At 42.0% G+C, this 24,400-nt stretch overlaps 2 protein-coding genes across 2 annotated transcripts in view; both read right to left on the bottom strand.

The window, feature by feature from the left end:
• The window catches only part of tox2 (TOX high mobility group box family member 2), a 570,456-nt gene that overhangs the window by 179,205 nt on the left and 366,851 nt on the right, over positions 1-24,400 (bottom strand). The gene's annotated exons all lie outside the window — the stretch shown is intronic.
• Positions 897-24,388, bottom strand: znfx1 (zinc finger, NFX1-type containing 1; the record flags this gene model as incomplete). The annotated part of the gene is made up of 18 exons (XM_061728243.1): positions 897-4,024; positions 4,167-4,262; positions 4,383-4,493; positions 8,689-8,856; positions 10,581-10,713; positions 11,279-11,418; positions 11,804-12,051; positions 15,938-16,055; positions 16,149-16,292; positions 16,496-16,644; positions 17,440-17,499; positions 17,599-17,667; positions 17,983-18,221; positions 19,114-19,220; positions 19,963-20,142; positions 20,311-20,663; positions 22,122-22,356; positions 23,753-24,388. Coding segments are annotated over 18 exons (5,649 nt in total), but the record flags the coding sequence as incomplete, so codon positions are not given.

The raw sequence follows: 24,400 nt of genomic DNA, 5'->3' as shown, positions 1-24,400 counted from the left end.
TGTCAATATCCAGTATTGAATCTTAATTTTGGCATCATTTAGAGCTTATTTAGCTACATTACTTGCAAGCCCGTCTTTTAGACTGTCTGTCAGCTCAACCACTTGCTGTCTTTACGTGAGCCAGAGATAAAGCACACCATTTAGCATCTGTTTAATTTGCAAGAGCTGGTGGAAACACATACACCAGGGACACTGCTTTTTACTATAGTCACAGAGCTCTGGCAACCTGTCTGGGACGTGTCCCTGACTTTCGCCCAAAGTGTGTATTGTGTGGATGCAACTTAAGGGCTTCTTTTCTCCTCTTTGTGTTATTTTGCAGTTGTTTCACTTCACAGAAGATGGAAAGTTATCAAACATGGACTGGTGGTTACTGCAGAGGCACACTAGTTGCAACTCTGACAAATAGGGTCATTTGAGGTGACCAAACATGATAGATGAGTTGGTCCACCTTGTAGGATATTATCCTTTTTCCCCTGTGTTGCCTTTCATCTGGCTCTCTCTAAATGTGGTGCCTGAATCTTATAAATACTCATGGAGTGGCTAACCTTTAAGGTTTGTTCAATTTTAACACTTCCCTGACGGCACATTTTTGTTGCCCCGCCACCAGAATGCACAGTTTGCCATTGGAGCTGGGTTTGTGACAGGGACACATTCATCATGTAATAAAGTGACGCAAGCTGTTACAAAAAAAAAACAAAACAAAACAAAAATACAAAATGAAACTCAGCAACTGGGAGTTTTGTAAAGTGAAGAGGAATGGTTGCTATTTCAGGGTTGACTCTTTGGCTTCACAGCCAATGATGTCCTGTTGCAAACACAAATGTTTTAACTCTTGCTGTTACTGGTTCAGTGTGTGTGTTTGCAGAGAACAAGAGTAAGGAGAGCATTAATGCTTATTATAGTGATGTCTTTTAATGCAAAAGTACAGTTTTATTCCAGAATATCAACTTCAGAAATGATAAAAGTGATTATTCAGTCCCTTACAAGCAAACATGACTGAAAACTAATGTGAAACTCCAGAGTTATATACAGTGTTTTACTGACACCTACTGTTACAGTGCTGGACAGCTGTTATACTGAGAACAACCTGATACACACTGTATCATGAGGTTAGAGCTTAAATCTGTCATTTCAAGCTTTTAATCAATCAATTCATGACTTATTCTGTGATTAAGCATTTTAAAAAACCCAACTATTTCATCACAGCAAATGTCAAGACCTTTATCACATATGGGTTGGCACTGCAACATAAATTCACAACAACATGTAGCAAAATCAAAGCACTGCAGATAACTGATGTAATTGATACAAAAGGTTTTTATAAGATCTTTTTCACGCCAGAAGAATATGGGTTGTTTCACAGTCCTCTGCATTATCTATCTTTTTAAACAGACAACCACATTATCTTCCTTTAATTACACTGTTCAATGACTTTTGTAGTGGCTGCTCTTGTCAAGCCTAAATTAAAGTGGTCATTAAAGCTCCACCAGGGCCCGATGCCACTCACAAGGTTTTGGTGTCCAAGACCAAAAGGTGACAACTGACTTCTTTTACAACTCTCTTAGAAGTCAAGGTTACCAAAGTTGATTAAGTTATTGGCTTCAGACCAAGCAGTGTGCCGCGACCCATCCATTTCTGTGGCAACTTGGTTGCCACTGGCAAGCCTGTGGTTTGACCCACCAATGGTAGCGTCACAGTCAGGGCAAGTTGTACTCTGATTTGCCCCTCCACACTCTGTAATAACGTAGACATGGCCGTTTGGGCATTTGTGCCAGTGTCCTGGTTGCATTTTCATGGCTGAGACAATCATCTTTCTTTCCTCTTCAGTGATTCCCAAGCCTGACGCTGGAAACCTTTTATCCAGTCTCTTCATGGCATCTTTCATTCTCACTTGATCTTGCTCAGTGAACTGGCCTGACTGTTCCAAAACATCTCTCATTTCTTGTACCTCGGACTGGATTTTCTCAGTGTTTCCCCTCGCGTCTGCCATTTGGCAGCGGGCGTTGAGTTCAGCCAGAAAGTTGAGTCTCGATAGCTCTCTCTGCAGATCGAATACCTGTTGGTCTGTGAATCTTTGGTGGTGAGTTTTAACCCAAAACAAGAACTCATCGACCCGTGTTCGAAATCTGAGTTTATCACTCAGCAACATTTTTCCCCTTACGGTATGCAGAAGGTTTGCAATTCTCATCAGAAAATCTATTTTGTTTTCCAGGATCCACAGATCATTTGCTGAGGTATGGTTACTACTTTGTAGCTTGTCTTTGATTTGGCAAAAATCCTCTGTCTGCAGTATTTCCTCTAAAAGTATGGGACGGTTTTTACGCCACTCAGACATTAGGGTCCTCTTCTTCTCTTCAATATCTGACCGCCTTCCATTGATCTTCTCCTTGACCATCTCAATCTCAGCCAGACTGCGGTTGATGTGTGATCCATAGCGTAAATTCTTACGTATTGGAGTTTTACACTTGGGGCACTCTTTTAATTTAATGGCCACCTGCTCTCCTTCGTTTTCCTGGCCTTTGTCATCCATAGTCATGTACTGGTCCATAGCTGTGGCTTCAACGATGTGTTTACAGTCCTCCAGCTGAATGAAGCGAGCCTCGGGCTCATCCTCAGTTCCAAAGAAAATCTCAGTGACTTTATCGTGATCGCAGATGCGACATTTGTTTGGACATTTGTCTCCGCACAGGCCGATGCACGGGTGGCCACACGCCAGCGTTTTCGCGCAGGCTTCTGTGCATGGTGGACGGTCGCATGGCTCGTGGCAAAGTTTTCTGCAGCGGTGGTGAGGGCACTTCCAAGGACAGGGTTCAATACAAGGAGCGCACGGCTCCCCACATGTCTTCATGCATTTACTGTGGACGCAGCAGTTCTCACAAGCCCTTTTACAGGGGGGACAATCCCGAGTACAGGGTTCATTGCACTTGTGAGAGCAAATCAGAGGTCGCTCACATTTCTCGGAGCAAGGTTTGTGGAAGCGTCTCTGAAAACACCTTCCACAACTGCCGCGACAGACGTGGCCGCATTTGAGCGGTTGCTGACACGGGGTCTCACAATTAGGCTCCTCTGTGTCTGTTTGGTAATAGCAAGCCCCTTGCTGGCTGTGTCCACACTTGAGTTGGAGGGTGACCTTCACCTTGCACTTCGTGGTGCATGATAGCCCACAGACTGAATCACATGGATGTCCACAGCTGAGCAGCTTCTGGCAAGGCTCCTGGCACGTGAACGTCTGGGGGTCCTGGTGGCAAGGAACCTTTTGGGTGTGCTGACACTGAGGTATGATCTTCTTGACTTTAATGGGACACTTCTCTGGACAGGTTTTATGACACAGAAGTGTACAGCGGTGACCGTCGTCGCATAAAATCTTCTCGCACTTTTTAAGGCACTTGTATTCCTTGTGCTGGGGATCATATGGGTGGCACACTCGTGAGCAAACGTGGCCACAATCCAGTCGAAACTGGCAAGGCTGGGTGCAGCCTCCCTCGGGCGCTTGTTGAAAATCCTCGGCACAAGATGCCTTTACCTCTCGATCCGGATGATTCTGACAGCACAAGGTCAGTGCTTTCCCAACCTGGTCTTTCTCCCTCAAACTGTGGAAGATGTTGCTCCACAGTTGGATTTTGCTCAGGATCCCACTATTCCCAATACAATAAAGCCCTTTCTTGGCGCGTGACAAAGCAACGCAGACACGGTTGGGAATACTCAAAAAGCCAACTTTTCCCTCCTTGTTGCTACGTACAAGAGACAACAGAACGATGTCGTTCTCTTCACCCTGATATTTGTCCACTACATGCACCTTGACCCCAGAGAAGTCACTGGCGGGCATTCGTTTACGCAAACAGTAGAGTTGCCCAGTGTAGGTTGTGAGGATAGTGATTTGTTCTGGTTTGTATTCTTGGAAAAGAAGGTAGCGGCAAAGAGCAACAACAAACTTTGCCTCATGATCATTCTGATGGCTTCTTCCATCTTGGATTTGCATCTCTAGGTGGTTGTGCTCCACAAAGAATAAATTACTGCTGAGTCCCTGTATGGTTAAAAACACACACACACGTTCCATGTTACTGTTTGATATGCACTGTATTGTTTTTAATCCACTGTCTCTAGACAGTCTCTAGAGAATGTGGATATTTTTATATATATTTGTATAATAAATACATTTTTAGTACCTTGATGTTTTCATATTCCAACACGGAGGCATGGTTTTGTAGCTCCGAGTAGATGCTTGGGGTCAAAAGACGGGCAATGTCTGGCCTCATACGGTGCTGAAGAACAAAACACAGTGAATTAAGTCATATCTAGCACTTAATATGCACACAAACATACTGTATCTCAGCGTTTCGAAGTGAAATACTGCTTGTACTTTTATCCATGCAGAAACACACCTGGTAGTTGAGTCTGACGTAAGGCAGTCCCATCTTCACGAGCCTCTCAAACATGGACATCTCCAAGCTGAAGTTCTTGGCGAGTTCGTACACTGTGGCACTTGGCCGCAGCTACAAGGTAGAAAATCACATTTTCACTAGTGTGTTAAACACTGATAATAAAAGTTCTGTTAGGTTTTCTTAAAGGAACATTCCAAAATTAAATCAACCTTCCCTGTATTACAAGATGGTGTGAGTGTACATTTTTGTGTGTTAGTAAAACAACACAAATTGAAAAGGATTTGAGCATTATAGCGATTCCGGTTAGCCCAAAAGGCAAGTAACAATGAAAAGAAAACCGCCTTTCAAAAAAAAAAACTTCTCACACACACGCTTTCGCACGTGAGCGCGAAAACCTCTCAGTCTAGAGCGGGGGTCGGCAACCCGCGGCTCTAGAACCGCATGCGGCTCTTCAGCGCCGCCCTAGTGGCTCCTGGAGCTTTTTCAACAATGTTTGACCTTTTTTTTTCCTTTTTTTCCCTCCTTTTTTTCTTCTTTTTTTTTGCTTTTTTCTCTTTTTTCTTCCTTTTCCTTTCCTTTTTAATCTCGACAATTTGACTTTTTTCTCGACATTTTGACTCTTTTCTTGACATTTCGACTTTTTTCTCAACATTTAGACTTTTTTCTCAAAGTGCATAATGAAAAAAAAAAATCTTCCCCCAGTTATAACTAATATAGCTACATGCAGCATGTGTTGCCTTCATTGTAAGGCTGATACAAGACTTTTCATTTTTTTGCGGCTCCAGGCATATTTGTTTTTTGTGTTTTTGGTCCAATATGGCTCTTTCAACATTTTGGGTTGCCGACCCCTGGTCTAGAGAGTCTGAAATGTAGTTCATGGGCTTTTTCCAATTTCCAGGAAACTGCATAATCTAACATTGGGGTGAGCTTACTGCTAGATCCACTCCTGGAAAGAGCATGACTGTCTTGAATCTTTACACTTATACAATCTATAAAAATAGTCAAATTGTTATATATCCTGTATTATTATTCACCCGCTTAAATTGTGCTAAAAAAAAGATTTTCATGCCAGAAGCGTGAAACCTGTCAGCCAATCAGATGTGGGTTATTTGCTCCGCCCGAACTTCTCGAGCATGTATAAATGCTTGGTAAATATAGCACATTTTTCTAAATGAATATGTTCGTCCAACCACCAAGACCTGACCAAAATAATAAAATTATAGGCAAAATAAGCAACAAAAGAAAGGAGAACCAAAGTGACAATGATGAAACAACATAGGAAAAGGAAACTTATACCAAGTTGACATACAGTTTCCTGGGTCTGCAATGACAATGAGACAAGAGCGATGTTTTCCTTCACTTGCTAAAGGTGACAGTCTGAACACAATTGTCATAAGATAAGATAAGATAAGATAAGAACTTTATTGATCCCGCAGGAAATTGTTGTGCCAGGGCTTCAATACTGATAATCACACAAAGACAAAATCAACAAATCACAACAAAGTAATACAGAGAAGTCATGCAAGTTGCATTAAAATTAAATAAACATGAAATATTTTCAGGATTCAAAATTTGAGAAGTGAATGTTGGCGTACGTCACGGTTGCATTAGTGTCACTTAACTTAACGCACACAGCTAGAAAGCGTCAACCATAGATAACTATTTTAAGACTGAAAAATGTCATTCAGCTTCCGTGATAGTGCAGATAGCATCCCTGCAGACAAACCAAGGTCATTTGTATTTGAACTCGGCTTGAGCATACTACCGTCAGTAGACACAAAATCAGGGGAAACAATCATTAAAAGCAAAGTACTGATCACAGTTAACCATATCCTTTTCGAATTTTTTATTAATCCATTTATTTTTCTCTTATTTTCAAAAATGTTCCATTTGGAACAAGAATGTTTGGTGATTACGTAAGTTAAACACCTCATCCACTAGCCCACAGAACATACTTGTCCTGATACATATTCGGCATGTATGTATACTGCATTTAAGTGTGTGAGTTTGTGCTTACATAACTAAGACAGACCACGGGGGGTATTAAATGTGGGAGAGTTGTTAGAGAGGCATGAAACGTTCTAGTATTAAAATGAAGCATTGAGTTCTGCTGGACACAGAATCTGTGAGCAAGGAACAACGCGACGATGCCAAGGCTCACTTTACTTGGAAAGTGTGATCCATCCACCTACATTGCATGCACAGTTTCAAATTTGGTTTCCTCTAAAGCAATACTTTAAATATTAGCTGAATGAGTTTGATTAAATAACTTACTATTCTTTTAACCCAATGAATAAATGCCAATTAACACCTACTTTAATTTGAGCTATTACAATCTTACTTGCTTTCATGCATTTTTTTATGTTGTTCCAAGTTTATGTATTATTGGTTTCATCTGAGATCATTTAATATTGTTTTATGTGTTCCCGAGTTAATCACTGCATTTAGTCAACATGTGTCTGGCACATCACATTTCAGCCGCTTGTATAACAGTGAAGCTTCAGACAGAAAAAAAAAATCTGATGTATAACACTGACAGCAAGTTTTAAGTGTAACTTGAATTAAAATCTCACAGTTACGCAAAATTTTCAATGGAACTGTAAGGAATTAAGGATTTACATACAACAGAGTGCATAAATCCATGAATAAATAGAGTGGAGCACACAAATGTAAGTCTGCACGAGTCCGAAGTTACACAGCAAGAAGAGATCAAAACAAGAATATTGAGATGTGAGATAGAAATCTGTGCAGTTGCAATTACACGCTGCAGATTGTTCGACAGGCTGCCAGGCCATATGTGCTTGGCAGGCTCTGACAAGTTGTTGTATAATAGTCTACTGATGTCCAGAATAAATCCTCACTCATCTCCTGTGTCTCTTAAGATGGGCTCGCTACTTTTCTTCCCAAGTTATACAACAGAAATACAAAACCCCAACCAGTATGAAACAATTTCAAAAGTTAATTAACCCCTATTTCATTTGCAATAGAACACAGAAAGTATATAACATGGTTATACTTAGGAGATCCATGCTGGCTACTTAAACTATAGGCAATCAGCTTTTGAACTAAGTCCTGATAACAAGCTGGATGTGCCTGCTCTTCTTTAGTCCCAAGGATGCTGTGCCCAAGGTTTCCAAGTAATCTTTATACATCTGACTACAAAACAGTCAAGAATTTAGTTTGAGTCCATTTTCAATGACAGGAACAATATCTGGATCATGTTCACATATGCCCTCCTTTTGCATGATAGAGGTTCAAACTGTGTTTGTTGAATTGCACAGTAAACCATGTTCATAAACAGGGATTTTTGGATCCGTTCTTGAGCCTATTCTGTAATTTTCGTTATATAATCATGGCTGTTTTTAATGCAGTGCCAAATAAGGGCTCAAAAATCCCAATTCCATTTTTTTCTTCTTTTTTTCTTCCTTTTTTCCTTTTTCTTCTATTTTTCCTTTTTTCTATTTTCTCCTTCTTTTTCCTTTCCTTTTTAATCTTGATATTTCGACTTTTTTCTCGACATTTCGACTTTTTTCTCAACATTTCGACTTTTTTCTCAAAATGTTGACTTTTTTCTCAACATTTTGACTTTTTTCTCTCAACATTTCGACTTTTTTCTCGAGATTGTACTTCAACATTAATCTCGACATTTCGACTTTTTTCTCAACATTTCAACTTTTTTCTCAAAGTGCATAATGAAAAAAAAAAAAAAAACTCCCCCCAGTTATAACTAATATAGATACATGCAGCATGTGTTGCCTTCATTCTAAGGCTTATACAAGACTTCATTTTTTGCGGCTCCAGACATATTTGTTTTTTGTGTTTTTGGTCCAACATGGCTCTTTCAAGGTTTTGGGTTGCCGACCCCTGATCTAGATTCTCTGACTCTTTGATACCACGTACTGCAGATGAACAATTTTATGCTGAAAAACATTATTCTCAAATTGCTCTCTTTATACAGTCATCTCATTAACCTATTGTCAATTAACCTAATTAGTTGCCCGATGTTCCTCCTGGTTTTGCCTTAGGACCATTTACTTTTCCAGCTTTTGGCTGCCTATATTCCAACTTGAGACAGTTTGGGGCCATTAAATTCAAAATGAGCTAATATTTTGCATGAAAGTGTAAAATGTCCCACTTTCCGCATTTGTTATCCGTCTTACACGTGGATAGACCATGGGAGTATGAGATTTTCAAATACTTGCATTCTGTTATCGTTTAATCTTTTGAATTGGGACTGTAGTCACGCCTGATTTAATGAGATACGGGTCCAAGTAGTGTTCAGGAAACATTCCAGATGAGCGCTTACCTGCTGGTGGTCTCCTATGAGGATGAGGTGTTGGCAAGCGCTGCTCAGCGTGGTGATGATGTGCGCTTCCAGAACCTCCGCAGCCTCTTCAACAATCACCAGGCGCGGACGTAATTTCTGAAGAGCTTTCCGGTACTTGGCTGCTCCTGTTGTTGTCATGCCAATGACCTGGTGGACAGAATGTTTGTTTTCATCTACAATTAATTCTGTTATCAGGCGTAAATAAACAGAGTTTCTGAAAGGTGCTCAATCAGCTGTTACAGCTGTTGTGTCTGAGCTGCGATTAGAAATTAAATAAATGATTCAGTTAAATTCCAATTGCAATTTAAGGCAGAAACCCTCAGCATATACATTTCAAAATACTGTAATAACCTGTTTCAGCCAAAATATCAAACTTATTGTTGTGTATTTTGCCCTAAAGAACAATGTGGCAGAGTGGAGGAGCTGCAGCTACTCAGGCTGACAGGACACAGGTGTGGCCCGTCAACCTCTCCACCCTGCCAGCCTTATAAGAGGAGAAGCTGCTGCTGAGACTGGGGGGTCAGACTGAAGCTGAAACTGCTGAGGGAAGCTGTGCTGGTGCACGTGTGTCCTGGGTGTTTGGTAATAAAGGGTTCTGCACAAAACTCCGTGTCCTCCTCTATCCTGTCGGTCGGGCCCCGTAGCACTCCCCGTGCTACACTGGCGCCCAACGTGGGGCCTGACGGGATGGACAAGGGAGGCACGGAGCGGGCCCTGGACGCGCTCGCCCAGGCCATGGCGGACCTGACCGCCCTGCTCCGGGACCAGGGCGAGCATCAGCTCGCTGTGCTGGCGGCGCTGATGCCCGTGGACCGACCCACCCCTGCGCCCCGCTTGAGGTTCGCCGCAGCAGCGCGGGAGGAGCTGGCGGCCCGCAGCTGAAAGGCCGGGAGGCAAAAGCTGCGGGCCGCCAAGCGACGGCTCCCGAGACGGCGGGGCCGACGGAGCGACCCATCCCGGCTCCACGCCTGAGGTTTGCCGCGGCAGCGCTGGTGGCGCTGCAGCCGACCGGCCGTGAGGCAGTCGCTGCAGGCCGCCAGGCGACGGTTCCTGGGATGGAGTCGGAGGCGGAGGCGGCGGCAGAGTTGGCTGCGATGGCGGAGGCGGCTGCAGAGGTGGAGGCGGACCAGCAGGGCGGCGTGACGGAGGAGGCGGTCCTGGACACACCAGCTCCAGACCAGGGCTGCGCCATGGAGGAGGCGGTCCTGGAGGCGGTCCTGGAGGCGGTCCTGGAGGCGGTCCTGGAGGCGGACCAGCGGCCGGCGCGGGTCCGCGTCATGGAGGAGGGGGTGGTCCTGGACGCACCGTCGGACCCGAGGCCACCATGGGCCCGGTACCGAGAGCGGCGTTCTCGGCCGTCGGCCCGTCGCCGAGGACGGCCGCCCGACCGTTCCCGCTGGTCGGCCCGACGCCGAGGGCGACCTCCCGACGGGGCTCGGTGGCCGTCTGAACCAGGAAGGCCCCGGGGCGCAGACGGCGGTTCCGGGCTTCCTCTCCCGCTCCGAGGGGGGCGGGGGGGGAGTAGGCTCGGCCGGACGGACCCCGGCGCGAGTTTGGCGTTGGGGGTGTGTGGCAGAGTGGAGGAGCTGCAGCCACTCAGGCTGACGGGACACAGGTGTGGCCCGTCAACCTCTCCACCCTGCCAGCCTTATAAGAGGAGAAGCTGCTGCTGAGACTGGAGGGTCAGACTGAAGCTGAAACTGCTGAGGGAAGCTGTGCTGGTGCACGTGTGTCCTGGGTGTTTGGTAATAAAGGGTTCTGCACAAAACTGTGTCCTCCTCTATCCTGTCGGTCGGGCCCCGTAGCACTCCCCGTGCTACAAACAACTATAGGAAAGTCGTTCTACATATTCAATCTAATTATTTGGGTACCTTTGCTTTCTTGAGAACATGGAGGTCCTCCTGTCGTTTCACATCTGTCAGTCTGTCCACCAAACCCTGATAAGCTTGTTCAGCCGCTAAGGCTTTTGTACGAAGCTCCACCCTGTAGCGAGACACCCACAACCTGCAGACGCACAATAAAACAAGATGACAATCGAAGACAATACATGGAAGCCATCAAAATCTCATTAATAGTAAATAATAGAATGAATGCAGTGAGGGTTCAACCTTCATGTACAAAATAACGAAAGGTAAAGTGCAACACACAACAATAAGTTAAACAGCTGCAAGGCATAAAACATACGGTGTCTGCCTGTGAATGAAATTGCCTTATTTGTGAGTTTAAATGATCCCTGTGAACCCACAGTTATGATTTTCTTGTCAGTAATAGAAGTTTGGAGTTACTTCAAGGCTCTCTGTTGATCGAACCCTCAGGGATGCATTTTCCTGGTGATTAGTTGGGTTAATTATACACACTGGGAGTATGGTGCTTCTGTGAGACTTGGGTTGGTTAGGAAATAAAGGAGGCAAGGCAGAATTGGGAGAAAACATTTCAAAAAAAAAAAAAGGTATAAAATATGGCAAGGATGGATAAAAATGAATGAAGCTGTCTAGCACAGGTAATGGAAAACAGCAGCTGATAGGAAGGGAGATAGTAAAGCAAGGAGAAATTACAAATGCAAACCCACCGGTACAGTCTCCATCTGTCTTCCAGGAGAAGATGCCAGACATCTAAGACGTGATGCTCCTCATTTTCAGTCATGGCTGAAATCTTCCCAAGCTCTTTCTTGATTCCTTTCTTCATTTTTTTCCTCTGCTCCCGTTGTCTCTAAACAAATGCGGAAAGGATGAACTTCAATATGCAGAATTCTATTTCATCACAGCAAGTTATCAGTATGTTCAATTCATTTAATTCATTGGCTGAAACGTGAGAACGCTGTGGTATCTGAAGGAGATTATGTCCCAGAGATTTAGTAAACTTGTTTAAGCTGGAAGCCACTGTTAACTATAATAAATGTTAATGTTAATAGTTGTTGTGACAGTCTTTTCACTGGATGGCAATTAATGGCAGCATCATGCCGATTAAGACATCCTCCGAACGTAGAAGGTCGAAGAGTGCCATCAAGCATGTGTGAATGTAAATAAAACATTAGGTAACCTTTTAAAATGTTACACTGAAATAACATTTCCTCCAGTTAACCTCTTAATTTTACCTCCCATTCCCCCTCACTCTGCCCGGCCTTGACGTCAGCTTTGTCCAAGTTCATAGCCAGCATCAACTCTTCCACTTCTCTGACAGCCTCGGCGCTGTCTCCCTTGTGTCTAACGTGTCTGCCGCCAACTCTGGGGCCAACTTCCCAACTTCCCCAACCCCCGTCTTCAATCATCCGCTCGGCCTGGATCAGATCTGCCTCCTCAGCAACTGCGATGAGTTCTTCGTCAATCTCCATTCCTTCCCGGCCTACACAAGTAACAAAAGTAAAAATCGATATCAAAATGAGTTCATTCTCACAGTGTGAAAGGACGTGTGTTAATCTATTGAGTTTTACTGACAATTGATACAAATGCAGAGGTGTTAAGTAACAAAGTACATATACTTCGTTACCTTACTTAAAGGAGCCGTCTGTAAGAAATGGCCAAAACTGGTACTGCAGTCACTTTCAAAATATTGTTGAGCGGCGTGTACCCTCCCCCTCCTCCCCCCGACCAGAGGTTGCCAGGTAGGCTGCAGAATGCAGCAGGAACGTAGGCTGCCATGGCTGCGATAATTAGAGCCGAGCTGGCAACCCGGATGCCGAAACAATACTGACTTGGTGATTGGGAGATAGGTGGAGGGTGGAGCTTCAGAAACAATACTGACTTGGTGATTGGGAGATAGGTGGAGGGTGGAGCTTCAGGCCAAAACAAAAAATGACAACATAAACATCAGTTGAGGGCTGCAACTCCTCTTTTTAAACTGGAATATCCTGGCTTGAGTGCTGTTGTCAGTGACATAAGTATTTGAAATTAACATGATTTTTAAATGTCTGTTGACATATCGGGGTCATTTTATGATTCGTTTTATTATTGCTCTTACATACAGCTCTTTTAAGTAGAAATGTTGGTTAACTATACGTCACTGGAGTAATTCTTTTTCAGACGACTTTTTACTTTTACTCCTTACATTTTCACGCAATTATCTGTACTTTTTACTCCTTACATTTTAAAAACAGCCTCGTTACTCTATTTCATTTCGGCCTTTAAAAAAAAACTATCCAGTTAAATTGCTCCATCCGGATAGAGTGAATTTGGTTGTGGTTGTTTCAGATGTTCTTGTCCAGTTTTGTTTTTACATCCGTTCCCTCAGATTCCTGCAACTAAACTTGGATGTACATTCCAATAAAGGTTAGGATAAATGATAACATGCCTCTGAAGTTTGACTTTTTGCACCATTACAATACTTATAGGCAACTAGTCATCATATCTCCTGCTCTCTGAAACACATGTTAATGCTCAATAGTACACATATATGGTTCTTTAATATATTTGCATTATACTAAGATGCATTCATTTTCAATGGCTTTTGTCCTTAATGGCTTTTTTCCCCCCTTACATTACTTTTACTTTTATACTTCAAGTAGTTTTGAAACCAGTACTTTTTATACTTTTACTCGAGTAAAAGCACCGACATGATCCGCTGAGCGGTGCCTCTCACCCTTCTTCTCCTCTCCTTTTCCCTTTCTCTCTTCTCCATTTTAATTTATTATAAATATCTCATAGCTATCGTTTTTGTCCATCGTTCCTGTAGTTTCTTGTGCCCTTTTTTCTCTTTTGTGCATGTTTGCAGGCTGGAGCCTCGGGAGCTGCGTTCTGGCCTGCGGTCCCGGTCCCCCCCCCCATCCCCGGTCACCCCGTTGCTGCTTCCACCTGCCTACGTGGATGTCTGCTGTGTGCTGCTGACGCCCCCCCCCTCATCCCGTTGCTGCTTCCGCCTGCCTGCGCCCCCCCCCCCACCTCTGGTCATCCCGCTGCTGCTTCCACTAGCCTGCTGTGCGCTGCTGATGGCCATACAGTGCTTGCAGCCATACAATTTGGACATTCGGCACATTAAAGGTCATGAAAACGTAATGGCTGATGCCCTTTCACGTGCATTCTAGTGCGATGCTCAGAGTTATTTTCATATATATATATTTTTCTTTTTTTTTGGTACCTGTATTGGTTATGAGTAAAAGTGACGGAGTACCTGTTGGTCTCCTCTCTTAAGGGGGGAGGTGTGATGACCCACCCTGTCTTAACAGTGTATCTTAACAGGGTGTTCTGTTCATAGACATATATAAAGGCTAGATGACTCACGGCGGAGTCTACAGCGTTGTTCACCCGCGGCCATCTTGCCACAGGAGACTCTCCTGCGTGCGCTATAGTTGTTGCTGTTGGAGGGTGAGTGGTCTGTACAGACAAAAATACTCATAACTTGCTGAAATCTTGACGGATTTACAAACGGATTGGTTCATCATAAACGTCATTAACGTGGGTATGATTCGGGATGCTTGGACATGTTGAAATTGTATCTCTTCGTTGCGAAAAACGACCTAATCATGCAGCATATACAATAGTTGTGTATCACCACTAACTAACGTTACCTGCCCAAGTTATCAAGGGTGACCACCACCAGTACTCAAGTTGTAAAAAAAAAAAAAAATCAGGGGGGATGGTGGATTTTATCATATGGGGACAGATAATTTGTGCTGATTACAAATAATATAATATATTACAAATAATAGCAGTGACCAAAACACCTGCAGAAATACTGCAGGAATGACATAGCAGCAGTTAAATGCAGCCTTCTGTAAGCTTTAAATATCCACTGGGCTTACTTCAAATACATCAAAACACAACAATAAAAACTGTTTTCTGAACTTATCAATATGACTCTGTCCTTCACAGGATAAGTAACATGGATCACTGCAAAAACTCTAAATCTTAACAAGAATATTTGTCTTATTTCTAGTTAAAATGTCTCATTTTAGTAAAAAAATCTCATTACACTTAATGGATAGAGGTGTATATATATATATATATATATATATATATATATATATATATATATATAGACACACACATATGTAATGTAATGTCATGAGGTAAATACATCATAATGTAATAATATATTAATATGTTATGTCATATGAATACATGTTATATGGTAATAATATGTATGTATATATATATATATATATATATATATATATATATATATATATATATATATATATGTTATAATGTAACTATAAATATTACTAAGAATACTATAGAAATATTGATTAAATATGAAAACCATGTCATGGCTATCTGTTTCTGGTTATTTTCATATAAAAGTACGTTTTTCAATGTTTATAATTATTCACAAGTAGCAGTGTCATAACTACATCTCTGACGTTCATGACAAACCAAACTGTTTGAAAATCTGTTGAGAATTGAGCAAGTTAAGGTTGTTTAAGCAGTACATGCTCCATTGAACACAATGTTATTCTGAGCGAGCTCTCCTGTGGCAAGATGGCCGCCGTGTGACGACGTCGCTCTCCATTGGCAGCAGCGCGGACGAGTCATCTAGCCTTTATATATGTCTATGGTTCTGTTCATGTGCAGGAGGAGGGGACCAGCCTGCATGGGTGTGCCTAGATGAGGAGGCACACCTGACTCCAATCAGGCCCAGTATTTAAGCAGGCTGGTCAGGGCCATTTGGCCTCTCTCCCCTGCTCAGTAAGCATGGCTTTCTTTTGGTTGCTTTGAGTTTGTTTGTCTTGAGTTTTCTGCACTTGCACATACACTACACTTACACACATCCACACTTGCCATACACCACTGATCAAACTGATGACTCACACCCCACTTTACCTGTTACATATATTTTGATTGATTTAATTATAAATAAATACATTGTTTTGAGCATTTATCCCTGTGTTGTCTCCCATTTTTGTCATGATGAAGTCAGTTCATGACAATACTAAGATGCATTCATTTTCAACAGCTTTTGTCCTTAATGGCTTTTTCCCCCTTACATTACTTTTACTTTTATACTTTAAGTAGTTTTGAAACCAGTACTTTTATACTTTTACTTGAGTAGAAAACTTGAGTTGATACTTCTACTTCTACAGGAGTATTTTTAAACTCTAGTATCTATACTTCTACCTGAGTAATGAATGTGAATACTTTTGACACCTCTGTACAAATGTATGAAACACAATAAAAATGGAATCCATTATTCCTGATCCTCAGGTACTGGAATTGATTTGCTGGATGTTTTGTGTCATTTGAGGTTTTGGAACTTCTATCTTTACTACTCATGCTTTTGCCCTTAAAATACCCACCTTCATAAACGTTTTCATACACCATCTCCCTCTGGTGGAAGACAGTGGAACCTAGACCCAACCACTCCATCATCAGAGAAGTCTTCTTGTTAAACCAGATATCAAAACCTTCGCCGATCTACAAATCATAACAAAGAGAGACATCTGCAAATGACGTCCGGCTCAGTTCACACGTGCATAAAATGTGCATGGCTTTGTCCAGGTGACTCACTGGGGGTGAATTGAGACTTTCCCAGTGCCTTTGTGAAATGAACTGGTGCAGGAAGGTTTCTCTTATTACACCTTTCAGGGAACACTCCAGCTTTATGCTCTGAGTTTGGATCAACTCCCCTTCCTCGCATAGCTCTCTGTAGAGCTGTTAAACAGGAAAAAGAAATTATACAAGAACTGAGTAAAGTAAAAAAAATCACAGTCTGTAGGTGAGACAAAAGAGGCAGAGGGGGAAAATTCTCAAATACAAATATGATCACGTTGTGTCTTAATCCTTCGCTGGAGTAAGTTCAACCGTGAAATGAAGGTATTAAGGCCACACTGCACCCTGAACAGGCGTGAGCTCACCTGATTGTGTGCACGACTCAGTTGAGATGGGAGTGAGAGCCTGAAGTTGCGCGAGTGGGACAGCTCCCTTAGATTGAACTGTTTCAAGATTTCACTGTCACTGCGACCGCCCACTCTCACGATGCCACCTTTCAGAAATTTATGGATCCCTGTGAAGTAAAGGCAGACCAAATGACAGTGTGGAGCATCCTACTGTATGGACTTTGGATTACATCGCTAACGTCGGGGCGAGAGATGTTCTGATACCGATACCAGTACTGGGAATACTCGCAGATGTGGTATTTTTTCAGACAGAATTCTAATTGTTCCTTACTAAAAGCCAGAATAGGAAGTTTATCTATCCGGCTTCAGTCGCCTGCAGCAGTAGCACATGAGCGGGCTGACTAGTCTTATCATTACAATACCAATATCGCTTTATTTTAGGCTGGAAAACCTACCAGGAACACTACAACACGCTCTCCATGCAAGGTTTCCAGGCTAAGGAATCCGTTGTCCGATATAATCAGCCACTGTGGCGCTGCTGAACTGTTTCTTAGGTCGCTAATGAAACTGTGACTGCTCTTTATTTTATATATACACAATATTTATAATAGTGTTCATCTGATCTTAGTAAAAAAGAAACATTTTTAATTTCTTTTTAAAAAACATCAATCTGAAAAATAATACTGGTACTCCGTATCGGCTGTTAACCAAAGTCCGGGTATCAGAAAGTATCGGAAGAGGGAAAATTAATGTCAGAACACATCTATACAGTGCATTGAGCAAGAGCTGAAAAGAAGAAACAATATAAAGTATAACTGGAGGTCAAGCTACCCCCCTTCGCCCCCCGGCAATGTAAATACAATTTGAATTAGGAAAATACGCCTTTTTTTACCAGAAAATATGTGTGCAAACCATTCATTCAGTACAGTATATACAATTCATCAGATGTTATCACTGCTTACCCTCAAGAAATTGATCCAGGGCATGGTTAGTGTAACACACAACCAACATTGGAGATTTGTCAACTTCATCAAGTCCATCAAGGTCATCAAATTCATCAGGTTCATCAGAGTCAAAAAGGACATCAATTAGTTCCCGGTTCATCCGCATGGTCAACCTGGGTGTCACATTCCAGAGCTTCTCATTGGTCAGCAGAGCCTCAGCAATCTTTAGGCCCACATATGTTTTTCCTAAGAAATAAGAAAGAAGTAGAGTTGGATTAGTATGTAAAGTAAATAACCACCATGATGCTCCTACTTTGACTTTTTTTTTACTTCCCCAAAAAATGTGATGTTTTTAGGACTATTTCCACAAGACACATCATTTTTGATGCAAATTTAAACTGGAGTCCTGCAGTGAGCATGATCATTTTTTCTGTTTGACAGCGCCCCACATTTTGTTTACAAATGCACTCAGATTCCCCAATTGCACAAATAAATGCAACAAATTTACTCATACATTTTTTATGCACAAATGTAATCGCTCAAAGCTTTGGAGTTTTCTACCGGTGCCAGGGGGTCCTTGTATGATTGCCAGCTCCTTTGTGAGGGCCAGTTGGACGGCCCTCAGCTGAGACTCATCCAGGCCCAGCGTTTCCATTGAAGGCCAGGCATCTGGTTCCAGGCTACAAAAGGGCCGCATGCTGTCCTTGTTGTCAGGATTGGCGATGGATGAGAGGTCATAAATGTCACGTTTTTTTAGATAAGCTGGTGGCTGCACATCAGTGGAACAGTCCACAATGTACCTGGAAGCATACAGATCATTGTTAATACATCTATATCAAGAAAACTATAATGACCAAAAACGCTCATCTTGTTTGTTTATGGCAGACGAATGCGATGAAAATATTAGAGAGCAAGAGAGGATTCAAATTTTAATTTGCATGAGTTTTGGGGGTTTTTTTTGTTTTATATCTGTTGCCCATTTTTACCTCAAGCAGTTGCGCATGCTTGTTTTAAGTGAAAGCTCCCAGGGAAGGAAAAAACTAAAGGAAAGCATGAGAACCATCATATTCCCAATCCAACAGAGCTGGGAACATCTTTTAATTCTGATTCGGTGGCCGTATTTAAAACGACTCATACTCACATTTAACATGAAGAACCAGACTGAAAGTGATTGACAGGCAAACAATTTTAACTCCCACGTCGTTATTAAAATGAAAACTGTCTAACGCTGTCCGGGTGACATATGGCCAAAAAAATGTGCTTATTTTTTTCTTCCCAGTTTGTGTGAAGCACACTGGTACCGTCAACAGTCCTGAACTATTGATGTCATCGGTGCATGTGGGCGTTGGGACTTATGAGACGATACAAGGCTATTTCCTTCACCAAGAAGTGAAAATGGTCGGAACATTATGTCTGTCCGTTAGCAAGTTTGAACACTGGGAAGTAAGAGTTGGAGAGTGAGTAGATGAAGAACTTTTTGTTATTTTGGGGGGGGTGTGGCAGGTAAAGCAGATGAAGCAGCCTTGCTCGTGGGTGGAGGTGCACTTTGGGTGCTTTGGATAACTCGTGTCAGTAAACAGCCACAGTGCAAAGCTTGATTTGTACCTTTTTGCACCTGGACAGTAAGAACTCAACCCCATTACAGCCCAAACAGACACACACACACACACACACACACACACACATCCAAACCTCTGGAAGGGCAAGCTCTGCGCCGTTTGCTCCTTCAGGCCCTCAAGAACATATCGATAGGCCTCAAAGTAGGCTGTGGTCTCAACCATCAGGAACGCTTGATCTGTCTGTTTAAAAAAAAGGAATAAAAGGAGTTCAGGGCACGTTTAATATTTGAATAACAGAGGTACCGTATTGGCCCGAATATAAGACGGCGTTTTTTGCATTGAAATAAGACTGAAAAAATGGGGGTTGTCTTACATTCGGGGGGTCTAGACATTATACCCATTCACAACGCTAGATGGCGCCAGATATCTTTAAAGCAAATGCTGAACTTAACTCCCCAGGCCAAAGTGAACCCCTGTCCCGAAAAAGAAAAATAAAAAATAGCGGTAAGAAAGAAAAGATAAGAAAATAAGATGAGAGATAACAGAAAATGGAGAAACGTAGCGACAATCTGGAAAAAAGTGGGTCGAAGATCGGCCAGGTTAACCGGCAGCAGAGGAGAAGTTATGATGCAAACTTCAAGATGATGATGAATGGGGCAAAGTAACATGCTTTTTCTCTCCAATATATTGTTATAATCATTTGTTTCAGATGTACTGTAATTATTTTCGGTATAAAAATTGAATTTGGTGTTCAAAAAGTCTCTTTTCAAACTAGAGTCTTGAAAAAGAGGGGGTTGTCTTATAATCAGGGTCGTCTTATATTCGGGCCAATACGGTACTCATAACTGCAGCTATGCTGCCTCACAAACTGCTTATCACCAGTACATTTGTTTACTTTTCTTGAAATGGTGGAGATCACTTCAACAATCATGTGACAGCATATTCGTGTCATTACTAACTGCACCACGGTGTACTACCACACCTCGATTCTGGCCAACTTGGCTCTGTCCTCCCGTGTAAAGGTGATCTGGACTCTCCCTTCCTGCAGCTGTTCAGGGTTTCGATCAGACACCGTGGCGAACAAGAAGCTCTCAAAGTTGTCGAACGACAAGCAGACCAGGGAACCAAAGAGCAGCCTCTTGGAGTTCTGCCAGCGAACAAACTGAAAAAGAAAAAGAAATGGATGTGCATTTTAGAAACCGACATCTTTGGCTTGGCAATTAAGCAGTGAAAGGTGAATTTAATAAAACATATGCTTGACTGCAACATTCAAAAATCATTGAAACATTAAAATGAGATACTATATCACCCAACTCCACCCAGAGCTAACCTTAAGTGGCTGACTGTTGAACTGGACAACGTAGGCGAGACCGGTCTGTGTGCACTTGGGCACCACCAGTCTCGTGTCAAAATACACACGGATGTCATCAATGTGCTTGGTCTTCCCCGGGTTATCGGTCCGTCCCATGTCCATTTGGTTCCGGAGGAACTGTTGGATTCCCTCCCGGAGCGGTCGAACAAAGTCCTCTCGGAGCAGCCGGAAGTGTGTGTCGAGGTAAAGGTGGGTGTTTGTGTAGCGCTGACTGGTGAGGTTGGGTCTGAGAAATGGTCTGTGCTCCTGGGCGAACTCCTCGGGGGTTGGGTAGATTGGTATGGTCCTGAAATCTTCCATATCTTCTCCACCTGGGTAAGACGCAGGGAAACTTTCAGTACCTGAAGCAGCTACAAAACTTTCTGTCGCACAAATTAGCCTTGTGGATTGGCCTTTTTAAGATCCCTCCTTCAGTTCCACACAATTACCCTTCAAACACTAATACTGTCCAAGAGAATACTTTCCTGTTGCCGAGAGGACAAACAGCAAACCACATTCACACCACACACCAATGTGTAAACCAACTGACCATGTATCAGTAATACGTTCAGAGATGTCTTTGTTCTCCTGCTCACAGATAATTAATACTAATATATCTTGTCTTTTGTACCTTTGACCAGGGGCGTCAATTCAGTATGCCAAGGTACGGCAGCCGCCACACCTTGGCTTCAAGGGAAAAAAAATGTAAATGTTTGTTTTTTAAATACATTTATGGAATTACTCTGCGTCTATTTGTATTGATTATTCTATTACTTAATACATATAGAATAACTACAAATGCAAATCAGAACAACATGATCAATTTCACTAGTTATTACACTGCAAAAACTCAAAATCTTAACAAGAATATTGGTCTTATTTCTAGTTAAAATGTCTAATTTTTAGTCAAAAAAAATCTCATTATATTTAATACAAGACTCAAAAACAACAATTTTCACCTGTTTCAAGTAGATTTTCACTTAAAATAAGTGGAAAAATCTGCAAGTGGAACAATATTTTTTTGCTTGTAATGAGAAGATAAATCTTGTCCCACTGGCAGATTTTTCTACTTATTTCAAGTGAAAATGTACTTGAAACAGGTGAAAATGCTCAAATAACAAGTTATTTTTCTGGTGATGACTCTTGTTTTAAGTGTAATGACATTTTTTGACTAAAAATGAGACATTTTAACTAGAAATAAGACAAATATTCCTGGTAAGATTTTGAGTTTTTGCAGTGAGCGAGACTGCATTTGAAAAAGTTCCAATTTTCTTGACCACACAGATAAGCTCCATAGCAGCCTTCTGTGATGAATATTTGCTGGACGTGTTGATTGATACTCTAGTTAAGTTCTGGGACTCGTAACCTTGCCATACCTTAGCTTCGACTTAATTGACGCCACTGCCTTTGACACTATATCTGTGCCTCTCCTCTCTCTGTTCTTCATTCTCTCTCTCTGATCTCTCTTTTCCTGCTCTACCCGGCGGGCCTTCGGCAGGAGGCTCCCCCTTTATGAGTCAGGTCCTGCTTAGTTTTTACTTGCCATTGTTATGTAATAATTGCTCGGGGATCATGTTCTGGGTCCCTGGAAAAACGCCTAGAGACAATCTGTGTTGCAATAGATGCCACATAAATAAAAGTGAATTTAATTTAATTCAATTTGGAAACTGAAAGCTCACAGACTAAGATTTTTTCAGAGCTAGACAAGTCCAAACAAGTCGGAGCTTTTTAAGGTGGTATTAACTTCAGATACCAAATAAAATACTCTCGTATACAGACGAAAGCATTACCTGGGTTATCGCCCCCGGTGGACAGGAGTGCGTATGTGTCCTTGTCTGAGCGCAGGGTTCCTTCCCTGGATCTCTCCTGAAGATGCGCTATCAGGCCCTGAAGTTGTTCAACATTTTCCTCCATTTCACGCCGGATGTTCACGCCTGATGCCCTGAGATTGTTGATGGCGCCCTGGATCAGGGTCAGCGTCATACTCACTGCATTGACAGAGCTCGCAGGGTAGATGCTGAGCACCTATCAGACACGTGTTGGGAAAACATTGATTGATTGAATTGTTTATTTCGAACACATAAGGAAAAAAATATAAAATTTTAAAACAAATTCAAAACATACAGAAAAAAAAGCAACAACAACAAAAACGTAATACAATCAGGGAAAAAAAAACATTGTCCGAAAAGGAGCAGGTAGAAGTGAAACTTATTTAACCCTGCCCCTTTGTTACCTCTATTATAAATTAAACATAAATATTAATAAGAAATAGCTGCTAATTTACCCATTAGGCTACAGATTTTCCCATTGGTTGTGCCTTTGCACCTAATCAGCTAACAAACACAATCTTTCCTTAACATAACTCCTCCTCAATCAAATAACTTCCCAGAACTTCCTTTTTGTACCGTTTTTTAAATTGATTTATATTTGTACATTGCTTCAACCCATCACTCAACCCATTCCATAGATCCACATCAGTTAAAGCAGCTTTCAACTGCTGACTTAAATGACCTAAGTATAATCACTAAAGTATATAAATATTCCATAATAAATAAAAAGTCTTGCATGCATGCTGGTTTGGTCTCTAATAGATGAGGAACAAATAATTCAATATTTACTATTTTTTTCGTCCACCATTATTTTGGGCAATTGGCCTTTTTAAACACGGTTAAAAAAAAGTTGAACATGAGTAGTAATTTCAAAAAAAAGAAATAAATGAATAAAATGTTTGCTGTATATATTGTAGACCACTTCTATATTAGTTGTTACACTATCCATGATGTAACATCTTCACAGGAAATACTAAATAGGGTGTTGCATAGATGTGGTAAAGAGGAAATTTCAGTATTTCCTTCTGAAATGTAGTGAAGTTAAGTTAAAAAACAACAACACTTGGGTAAGATTCATGATTATCTCAAGTGTATTTAATTAAATAAATGATTGACCCACCCACAAAGTTGATAAAAAGATCTATATTCTAGAAAAAAAAAATCTTTAGAAACAGTGAAACTGATTTTTAAAGACTCATTATGTTTTTTTTAGTTCTTGATTTCTTTTCTGTAAAACCTGAGCCGGTTATTTTGAGTGCATAATTTTTGTTTTTGGCTCTATTTAACTTAGTGAATTTTTAAAAAGGTCTTAGTTTTTTTCCCTTCGTATTTGAACTCTTGACTGTCTGATAGTTAAGCAAGTGATTCAGCTTTTCGCAGCTCGACTGCTTTAAAAGGTAACTATTATCACACATACTACTTTACATAATAAAATGTTACTGCACTGTAACGCTCTTGCACCGTTAAATAAAGCACACTTGTTTAGGTTAGCACAGATATTTCAGTGATGGAAGTATTTGTGTATTTTCGAACCACTCTCTTGTTGAATACCCTACATGAGCTGTTCTTTCAAGCAGGTTTTCTTTATTTACCTCTGAGAGAATAGCCAGGATGTTTTCCAGACACTGTGGGTACTGAATTCGGCGGGCAGCGCTGGGCTCTGACACCATGCCCCCCACGTAATGAAGCAGGGTGGTTTGGAAGAACTTTGAATCTTTTACAACGCGGGCCAGGTGCTGCAGCGTGCTTATGTCCGTCTTTGAGCTGAAGGCTTTGTTTAGCACCGTGCAGATGAGTTGAATAAGGTCCTGCCTCATGTTTGTGTCACCCAGGAGCGCGTGAAAGCCAGGTGTGTTGGAGAGCGCGATGGCCACAAGAGACGAGTCCTCTTTAGAGAGGTCTTCCAGAGTTTTATAGCCCATTTTACGGTCTTGTGATCCAGGACCTTCTCTTCTGTCTCCACTCTGTCTTCCTCTTCCTCTTCCTCTTGCACCTTCTCCTTCACCTCCACCTGACTGTCTGCCGTCTCCAAATGTCTGCCTCTCTGCATCTTCCCTTCTACCTCTGCCTCTCTGTTGATTATCATCTCTTCCGCGCCATCTCGTCGTGTTTGCTCCTCTTCTTGGCTGTGCCCGGGCTGCTATTCCACCTCTTTCTCCTCCTCCCTCTGTCCGTGGTCTTCCTCCTCCATCTCGCCACCCTATCTCTGCACCTCTTCCCTCTGCTCCCCCCCTCGTACC

The sequence above is a fragment of the Cololabis saira genome, chromosome 8 (assembly GCF_033807715.1).
Source record: "Cololabis saira isolate AMF1-May2022 chromosome 8, fColSai1.1, whole genome shotgun sequence".
Lineage (NCBI taxonomy): Eukaryota > Metazoa > Chordata > Actinopteri > Beloniformes > Belonidae > Cololabis > Cololabis saira.
The sequence above is the reverse complement of the archived record's forward strand: the minus strand, read 5'-3'. Positions and strand labels throughout refer to the sequence as shown.